This window comes from Monopterus albus, unplaced genomic scaffold (assembly GCF_001952655.1).
Source record: "Monopterus albus unplaced genomic scaffold, M_albus_1.0 scaffold2.1, whole genome shotgun sequence".
NCBI lineage: Eukaryota > Metazoa > Chordata > Actinopteri > Synbranchiformes > Synbranchidae > Monopterus > Monopterus albus.
Genome location: NW_018127882.1, coordinates 1,599,743 through 1,609,324, shown reverse-complemented (window position 1 = coordinate 1,609,324; position 9,582 = coordinate 1,599,743). Strand labels below are relative to the sequence as shown.

The window sequence follows — 9,582 nt, the reverse complement described above, 5'->3', positions numbered from 1 at the left end:
AAGTACTATATACTGTAAGTGCGGTCCTTTTACCATTTGTCATTTACCATCCTCCCTAACTCGAATTAATGTTTTAATATCTGTGACTAAGCTTCAAAGTGAACAGTCTGCTGTAACAAAAAATATTCCAACAAATGAACCATGGAAAATGTTTCTTCACTTGAAACGTCACTGCTGAACTGACAATCAGGAGCCTCCTTCTCCACTCATGTCAATCACCTCCTGTTGTTTCTTGCTAAAACTCTGCACTAACTTGTTTGAAACCGTCCTTGCTATTAACACACAAGTGTGGAAGAAACTGTTTAAGAAAGTGTGAGTTTTTTTTTTTTTTTTTTATTTACTCTTGTAAATGCATTAGTGGCATTAGGATTTGAGCTGTTACAAGATGTTATGCTGGTTAGTGCTGGGGGATGACTGCACCCTCGTGGTCCCTTACACAGTGTTCACATCAGCGCAGCTCCCAGCCTGACAGTTTTAACCAGTCCTGTGCTGCCATCCTGTGTTGACACTGTATTTGAACATGACTATTTACTGTGCATTAACAAAGACTACTGTAGCAAAAGTCACATAGGGTTCAACTATAATAAGTAACTGCTCAAATAAGGAGCCACTCAGCCAAGTAAGGAGAAAACAACACTACTTCATTACTTAGAGAGATGAAAGTCAGTCAATCTGGAAACATTCAAAAAGTATGAAAGCTGTTTCAAGCACAGTTGCAAAAAAAAAAAGCTCAATATTAATATAGAGACAGTATAAAATAAGACAAATAAATTTTAAAAAACATTGAATGAGAGGACATGTCCAAGCTTTTTAATAATGCATGTGACTGCCACCTTCTGGCTGCTGTTGGACATGAGCTCAAAGTGTGTTCACTGACACTATCATTCATCTAAACATTGTCAAACAGCATAGACAAAGACCTGATCCCAAGAAAAGGTTTACCGGTCCGTTACCATCCAACAACAAGCAGTGGGTTGTCAGCTTTTTCTGACAGGTCATTTACTGCTAAGTTTGACCTTTCTTGTCTCCAAGCTTCAAATATGCTAACATGTCAAACAGAAAGGTTAATAGGAAGCCTCACTCAACTCTGGAGAAGGTCTATTCCCCATGATAATATCACAAAGAGACAAACAATGCAATGGAAAGATACAAATGAAAGGCTGAGTCAGTAAGGGGAGAGCAGTGAAATATAATTAGCTCCACAGAGCCTGGATCATTAGGTAATGTGCATAGCATTCAGCAAACCTCAGTGTCAGTTAGGGCTACATGTTATTACTCATTTTGTTCACACCCACATGGCTTGAAGCAGTCCGGGTCTTCAGCCAGCAGGTGGCATTGCAGCCTCCTTACAGAACACTCAGAGGTTTTAATGAAAGTATTTATGAGGCGGAGCAGTCCGGTAAAAGCCAGTCGTCCAGGAATATGAAGTCACATATTCACATAGTGATTACCAGAACCTAGTGCGCACCAGCTTGCCTAGCTCACTGTGTAATTTCAAGGAGCTGAGGTCATTTTGACTCATTATCACTTTGCTATTCTGAGGTAAGCTGTGTACTGTGACATAGATATCCCCACCAGCTGGCATCAGCATGCTGCTAAGGTTAAAGAGCAAAGACCAGTGGGATTCATGATGTCACCAAACAGACCATGAGCTCTGCACATCAGGGCTTTGCTCGCTTGATAAATAACAAAATAAAAGATGTAATGCTAAAACCACCCAGAGTGCTGTGTAAATCACAACTGCAATGCACACACCATAACCGGCTAAAAATGTTGGAAAATATTTCATGACAGTGTATGTAATGACAATGAGCAATTAGTTTGATAAAATATCCATAGATGTCTATAAAATAAAATAAACTTAAAAATGTCTGGCCACACAGTAACATTCAAAGACACAACAAAAGGCTAAGAAAACCAGCAAATATTTACATTTAGGAGATGGAACCAGATAGATAGATAACAACTGCCTGGTTATACAATAGTTGCTGATTAATTTTCTCTCTCTGGACTAATCAGCTCATCAACTATTCATTTCAGCTCTAATTGTGTGTATGAACAGGTGTGAATCATGCGTTATCTGGTGTTTATCAGTAAGTTTTATGGTAATTTTATTGTATTGTTTATGCTGTTTTGTATGTATTTGCATAAGGGCCATCTAAGTCAGTATTGCAAACTTGCTAGGCTATACAGTAAATGTTGTTGTATGTGTTACCAATTTCTCCATTATTATAAAAATTAACATTAAATTTATAAATACGGTTTTCTGTAGCACAGTGACTTGTAGTTTTACAAATACACATCACTTTGAAAGATTTTCAGCATACTGGGAATATTATAGAGGTATAGAAGTTCTACAGATTCACAGCACATATTCTCATATAAACCAGTGTGATTAGAAGCAGACAAAATCCTTTCCTTGAACTAGTGCAGTGTCTCCCCGACCCATTCAGCTGAACACTGTATAATTCACATAGTGTTTTACCTCAGTAATTTAACAATCTCAGAAAAGCCAAAGAGCACAGCTGTTTCCTATCAGTGGTTGCGTTCCTCCAGTCTGTTTCCTCAGGAACATTAATATTGATGGCAGCGCCCTCCCCGACAGGCTGACCACGCTCTCAGTCACTCTCTCTCTACCATCTCTCTCTCTCCCCCTCCTTCCCTTTTATACCCACACCCTGGATGTAGGCAGGCGTACACACACCGGCAGATTCACTCAGCTTCCTTATTGCTCTCCCTTCTCCAGCTCTGTGTCTCTATCCCTCCTGACTCCCTCCGCTGCTGGATTTTAGCCCACTGCTGTGTGGAACACTGGTAAGAAAGGCTCATCTGTCCTTTAGTATGTTTTTCATTTGTCTGTGTCTATGTGTCTCTCTCTGATCGTGTTTTACTAGGAGTCAGACAAAGGATTGGGGTGTGGCTGGTTGAGCAGAAGCTGATGGCAGCAGTGAAATGATGTGAAAGAGGGATGTTCGGGGTGATGGTAATGGCAGTGATAAATGAAGAATAACGGGATGTTTGGATGATTAGCTTTACTGATGAAATGAAAAAAGGTGACTGTTGTCATTCATGTCAAGGCTTGGCAGAGGTGAATGTAGACATCACTCAGAGTAATGGAGAAATCCTGTGTGCCTCTTGTCAAAAAACTGGAAATGTAAAAATACTGGCCACAAGCCCAGCATGTCTGTTTCTGCTGTATGTCAAACTGATTCCATTAGAGCCCATTCAAAATCAGACTAGTATATGATTTTACAGTAGTTTCTTTTGTAAATGACTGGCTGCAGGCTAGTGGGCTTGTCACATTTCCACAGCAGTCAGTTACAGAGCAGTGGCTCAAACAAGCGTGCCTGCCCCAGACAAGGCAGATCAGTCAGACCGGAGGCTAGGTTCGGAATATGACTGCAGTGGGGCCTGTGGAGCATTGCTTGGATCCATGAGGCTGCAGGGGAGGATGCAGAGAGAGAGAGAGAGAGAGAGAAGATGGTGAGGGAGAGAACAAAGACCTGAGCCACGCAGAGGGAAAAGCAGAGACAAAGGAAAGAACAGACAGCTGGGTAAAAATAGGCACGTTAGCTGCACAAGCATTTTAGGGCATGGAATATCAAGACAAAGCATGCGTGGGTGGCAGCCACCTCATGCATAGGCATCCATGTCTGAGCTGCACATGTCATAGCCACTCCCTTTATGTGAAATCGGCTGCAAAGATTATTTTAAATACTGTATCAGTCAGGGGCATAGAAATTTTTGACAGCTCTCATGATGACCTTTCATATACTGCTCCTACATTTTCAAACATATATCTAATACTTTATATGCATATAAGCATCTATTAGCCTATGCTGCGCTGTCAATATAATAACCAACAGAAAAGGTCAAACTTTTGTGCTCAGGTATTTCTTATTTTTCACAGCCAATATGTCTGACAAGCCTGACATGACTGAGATCGCCCGTTTCGACAAGACAAAGCTGAAGAAGACAGAGACAAAAGAAAAAAACCCTCTACCGACCAAAGAGAGTGAGTGTCTCTTGCCTGTTTGCGTGTGTTTCTTCACAATGTTGAATTATGCTGTCAGTAGCTCTTCATCACTTTCTGTGCTGTCAAAAGACCACATGCTCAGAAAGCTGAGCAGCCAGAAATGCACTGCTGCAACCCACTGTTGGCAGACTGCAAATTAAAAGGCACCATTCTCTCACATATTCATTCAACATGAGCCTGCTGACCAACCGCGTCTTTATCTATTCTCTTCCAGCCATTGAGCAAGAGAGGAAAGGTGATGCCACACCTTGACTTCTGAGCACATTAAAGAAAGAAGCTGAGATGCCACAGCAAAACGCACTTTCATTTTATCACAGTGTTTGAATCTCTTGCTTTGTCTTCAGTAAAGGGTGCTCTTGAGCTCCCTAGGGTGCTGTAAGTGTTTATGGCATCCTCACATGGGGGCTCTCTTACCACTTGGGTGGAAAAACTTTAGCCTGGGTGCTTGTCTTGCACAGTTAGCCTATAGCTAACATGTCTCCAACATTGCCAAACTGTGGAGAGGTGTAGTGATATAGCACAAAGCGCGAGACAGGCATCCAGGCTATGGGGAGGAGGGGGCTGTCTACAGCCATGGGAGCAGCCAGAGGCCAAACATGTGAGGTGTTTTCTTAATAAACTTTTTACTTTTCTTTATGAAATAAATATGAAGATATGGAAGTGGTCAGTCCTGTGCATTTTGTTGTCTCCTTTATGTCTATGTGCTAATTTCCAGATAACAAACATACTCATGATGTATAGACTGATCATGCAGAGCCATGAAATAAACACAATAAATGATGTGTCTACACTACTTGCAGTCGGCCTGCACAGTATGCAAATTACTGCAGTATACAACTGTACTATTCACACCTCATATATGAATGATGCTAATGACATTTGAACAAAACCTACATCATTGTCAGATTTCATCAGATTTTAAGATCAATGCACAAACAGGAGTGGCATTTTAGTGCACTCTACTAAGGATAGAATAAGAACAAGGATTGGCAACATGAATTTTTATATTTTAATAACAGTAATGTACCTCAGGTGGACAATATTAAACACACGACCATATGCATATATACAGAAAACTAAATTTAAAAAGCCTACATTAACCACAAAAATCCTAAATAAACAAATTATTCACCCCCAATTATATAATAATAGCGAAATCCTGATGAATGATAATGAAGCAAGTCATTATTATATTTTGTATCTGGGCTCTTTAAATAAATAACAACAGCCTGACTTCAGAGGCCCTGAGAGGGAAAACACTTCCATGAAGTGGGATTCCCAGACATTGTTGTGGGTTTGCTCAAGCTAACATGACCTAGCATGCTAACTAGCAGCTGGTGAAAGGAAGGGGAAGGAGTCAGATGGAGATGGGTGATAACATAACTGTTCATGCAAAGTGAAAAGCACCGGAAAAAAAATACAACCATTAAATGAAAATAGCCCTTTGAAAGGCTTCGTTTTGAATTAAAAATGCTATCAATAAATAACATGATAGAAAAAAGTACCAGCACCGTGAAGAATGCTGTTGAATGAATGGCGTCGCCAGTCCTGCCACCCTTCCTCAGCCTGTCAAGCTTGTCACCTCCTGGTCCTTCACCGCTCCATTTTTCTCACCCTGCGCCGCCTTAAATCACCAATCAACGCACTCTGTGCGCCCTAATGTGTCTAAACTGTCTGTTAGAACAATTTAATTAAGGCAAAGTTTTACCCCATGTTATTTTAAGTTAAGTGTAATTCAAAGGCCCTAACACTGCGTTGCCTAAACAGATTTTGGGCTGCAATACACATTATCCAAATTTGCATTAAAAATAAAATCTGTACCGAAGTACCTTAATTATATTAATATTAACGTTTTAGTTTGGTACTTTGTTGATTAACGTGACAGGTGAGCCCAAATGTCTGAATTGTCCTCCACAAATAGGCTAATTAAAAATGCATTGATTTCAATACCACTTAACGGCCCCTGTGATTTGCTCCTGTGAGAGTTTCGATGTTTATCGCCCATGTAAAAACACGCCCAGATGGACAGACCACTATTGTCTGCAAGTTATTAACCCATTAAAATCGTTAAAGGCCCCTCCAGTCAAATTATGAAGCTTCTCAGAGTGGTTTTAATCCTCATGCATTATGGGCTGCAGGTTTCAGTCATACAGCAGAGTGAATGAGGGTGATCTCTAATTAGTAAGAATTATCCACACCTTCTCCTGGCTGCAATGTGGACGACCTCGCCCAAGCCATTCGTCTATTGTCCGCCGCGCTGAGTGAATTGCTGTTTTAAGGGATTTTTTGAGTGTCTTAAAGGGGATTTGACAGGTTTAAGCGATTTGATTTAAAAACTGCAATGTTAATCATTAACTTGGTATTACACTATGACTATGAAATAGCAGAAACTGACATGATGGCCGCTGATGGTTGCAATGATTGGGAAGATGGGATGAGAGTGATTACTGGATAATCCCAGATTTCTATCATGATGATCAACGTGAATCTATAGCTCGGTCAAAAATCTAGTAGTCTAATCCACCATAGGACATAAACTGATTACACACGCAATATCCTAACTTACAATTTAATCGTGAAAACATTAAAGCTCTTATGTGTTTATACTCTTGCAACTTCCAGACTGTTTTCACACCAAGTTGTTTCCCAGGGAAACATCTATTATCCTATTATCAGGACGATGCCAATGCCGCCAATGTGTGAGGCAGTATTTACATCACTATATACCCTCAGCTCCTGAAAAGACTTTATGGCTTTGTAGTCATGTCAATCCCTGAGACATTGGTGCCATTTCCCAAGCGTTTATAAATACACATGAGGCGGCATTCACTACTGTATATCCTTTAATAGGACGCCTACTTATTTGATTTGATTTTTTTCCGGCAACCCAAGTTGAGCTGTGTTATTGTTATACTTGTGGCCTCTGCTTTACAGTGACCTTAATGAGTACAATGCTGCTGTTCTGGCATCGTTTTAATATCCTCAACTATGCTTAAGCCGATATTTTCACAAACCTGAAAATAAATGGCTGTATTACAGACTATATGGCTTTATCCTATTTGCAATGTTCAAATAGGATAATACACTAATTTGATATGGTTCAGTTCGTGGGAGAACGTATAGCTATTAAAGCCTGGGAAGGACAGGTGAATGGATGGGGGGGCTGTTTAACTGTCTGCCTCACTTCTTTGAAGTGCACTTATGCACCGACGGCTCCTATTTGTCTGTAGGACGCAGCAATCAGTGTCATTGTTGACGCATTTTCACAGTAAAACGTGACCTGCGGGACAAATCTGTCAATCAATGGAGCAAGACCATATAAATATCATCAGCGTGTAGTCAAGCCACAACTTCAGTTGTCTTCTTCCTTCTTGGCACTCACATCTGGGATACGAACAAACCGACCACTGCTTGGAATACAGCTGCAATGGGAACACCGACTCTTCTTACAGTCATTGTTCTGTCCATGTGCTGTCATTTTCAGTGTGCATTGGCTTGGTATGTCACTTACTTTAAAGATAATACAACGTAATGTGTGCTTGCTAGTGGTGTAGTGACCTGGAATTAACGTGGCTGTCTTGTTTTCTTTCTATAGGACCGTGAATAATTTCCTCATGACTGGACCCAAGGTAAGTAACTTTTTTTAACCCGAAAACTAATGTGCGTAAATATTCAGGGACATCCAAATTCAATAAATTAGTTGATTTTATAAGTGGAAAAGCCTCTTATTTGTTAAGTGCAACAATGAATAACAATGCCCTTTGCTTTTCTCTTCCAAGGCTTTTCTCACCTATGCCAGCAGTGTCCAAATGGGCGCAAAGAGTGGCATACAAGAGTGTAAACACCAGTTCATGTGGGACAGGTGGAACTGCCCAGAGAGCACGCTCCAGTTAACCACACACAACGGCCTTCGAAGTGGTAAGACATCTGTATCCACAAACAGTATTTGTATCATATGCATGATGCAGCAGCTGGGTTGTGTTGTTCAATTAAAGCAACTCACTTTGCTTCAATGATCTTGCGCAAAGTTAACCATTCAAGGTAGAGATGATGCTGTAACTACTTGTGTGCTCTGACCTCACTGGATATGGGATACAAACACAAACTTAAATTACATGCTGAAAGGACAACGGTTTTTTTTTTACGCACAGCATTTGAGCGCAGACATGATTTATTTATGGTGCCAAATTAGATCGCCAAGTTTCACGTCGAGGTTTCCTGTCATTTATTACAGCCACAAGGGAGACGTCTTTTGTCCATGCTATCAGCGCAGCTGGAGTGATGTACACGCTCACCAAGAACTGTAGTATGGGGGACTTTGACAACTGTGGCTGCGATGACTCCAGAATCGGGCAGACAGGTATATGTTTTGTGAGATTCTTTTCACTACTACACTAAACTATTTGAAATGAATGTATACCCTTTTACAGTGGAATAAAGTGCGCATTTCGAATTCCCAGGTGGTAAAGGATGGATTTGGGGAGGATGTAGTGATAATGTAGCGTTTGGAGAGAAGATCTCAAAACAGTTTGTTGACGCGCTGGAAGATGGACGTGACTCGCGGGCAGCAGTCAACCTGCACAACAACGAGGCTGGCAGACTAGTAAGATCTGATGTTATTATTACTGAAACGCTTGTTATCAGCGACTATGCTCTTAAGTTAAGAATGTACCAATATACTAATGGGTGAGGGTATAAGTATTCTGTTTTTGAGTCATTTTTCACATATAGGTGCAAATCAGAAGAAAAAAAATTGTGTACGTTTGCTAATTATATTTTTCAACTAATACTCTTCCTATCTTGGCAGGCAGTCAAAGCTACCATGAGGAGAGCCTGCAAATGTCACGGAGTGTCTGGGAGCTGCAGCATCCAAACCTGCTGGATGCAGCTGGCCGACTTCAGAGAGGTGGGCAACTACCTGAAGATGAAGCACGAACGTGCAAAGAAACTGGAGTTGGACAAGAAGCCAGTGAGGGCTGGGAACAGCGCGGACAACAGAGGAGCCATCGCGCATGCTTTCCGGGGCATCCCCCAGACGGAGCTCATTTACCTGGAGGATTCTCCGGATTACTGCGTGAAGAACCAGAGCCTGGGATTTCAAGGCACAGAGGGCCGGGAGTGCCTGAAGGGTGACAAAGGCATGCCCCTGTGGGAGAGAAAGAGCTGCCGCAGACTGTGCTATGAATGCGGCCTCAGAGTGGTGGAGAAACGCGTTGAGGTTGTCAGCAGCTGCAACTGCAAATTTTACTGGTGCTGTACAGTGAAGTGTGACAAATGCACGCAAGTTGTCACTAAATATTACTGCGTGAATCCGGAAAATGGGAGGAAACCATATAATAAAACAAAGAGCAGGCACCGTGCGCGCCAGCACTGACTGCAGTTTGTTATATATACTATGCTGATTACTTTTCATTAATTTCAGCATTACGGACATAATGGTTTCAGTATTACATTTGAGTAATTTTCATTTTGAACTCACATCACCCTAAACGTTTAATGCACTTTATCTTATTGACTTGATTCTGTTTATATATATATATATATAT

At 41.2% G+C, this 9,582-nt stretch overlaps 2 protein-coding genes across 2 annotated transcripts; both read left to right on the top strand.

The window, feature by feature from the left end:
* The first annotated feature begins 2,675 nt into the window (after positions 1 to 2,675).
* Positions 2,676 to 4,696, top strand: tmsb2 (thymosin beta 2). The gene is made up of 3 exons (XM_020594022.1): positions 2,676 to 2,814; positions 3,911 to 4,015; positions 4,251 to 4,696. Exons 2-3 carry the CDS (start codon positions 3,916 to 3,918, stop codon positions 4,286 to 4,288), a joined length of 138 nt encoding a protein of 45 aa, XP_020449678.1. The 5' UTR covers positions 2,676 to 2,814; positions 3,911 to 3,915; the 3' UTR covers positions 4,289 to 4,696.
* A 93-nt stretch (positions 4,697 to 4,789) lies between these two features.
* Positions 4,790 to 9,545, top strand: LOC109956635 (protein Wnt-8a-like). Its single transcript, XM_020593931.1, has 5 exons — positions 4,790 to 7,665; positions 7,816 to 7,954; positions 8,271 to 8,396; positions 8,497 to 8,639; positions 8,844 to 9,545. Exons 1-5 carry the CDS (start codon positions 7,651 to 7,653, stop codon positions 9,408 to 9,410), a joined length of 990 nt encoding a protein of 329 aa, XP_020449587.1. The 5' UTR covers positions 4,790 to 7,650; the 3' UTR covers positions 9,411 to 9,545.
* The last annotated feature ends 37 nt before the right edge of the window (positions 9,546 to 9,582 follow it).

Excerpts from the sequence above, each read along its gene's own strand:
- LOC109956635 (XM_020593931.1), top strand. Across the intron at positions 7,955-8,270 it reads ACACAACGGCCTTCGAAGTG|CCACAAGGGAGACGTCTTTT; the intron begins GTAAGACATCTG and ends CATTTATTACAG. Across the intron at positions 8,640-8,843 it reads ACAACGAGGCTGGCAGACTA|GCAGTCAAAGCTACCATGAG; the intron begins GTAAGATCTGAT and ends CTATCTTGGCAG.
- tmsb2 (XM_020594022.1), top strand. The coding sequence starts at position 3,916 with ATGTCTGACAAGCCTGACATGACTGAGATCGCCCGTTTCGACAAGACA. Across the intron at positions 4,016-4,250 it reads CCCTCTACCGACCAAAGAGA|CCATTGAGCAAGAGAGGAAA; the intron begins GTGAGTGTCTCT and ends ATTCTCTTCCAG.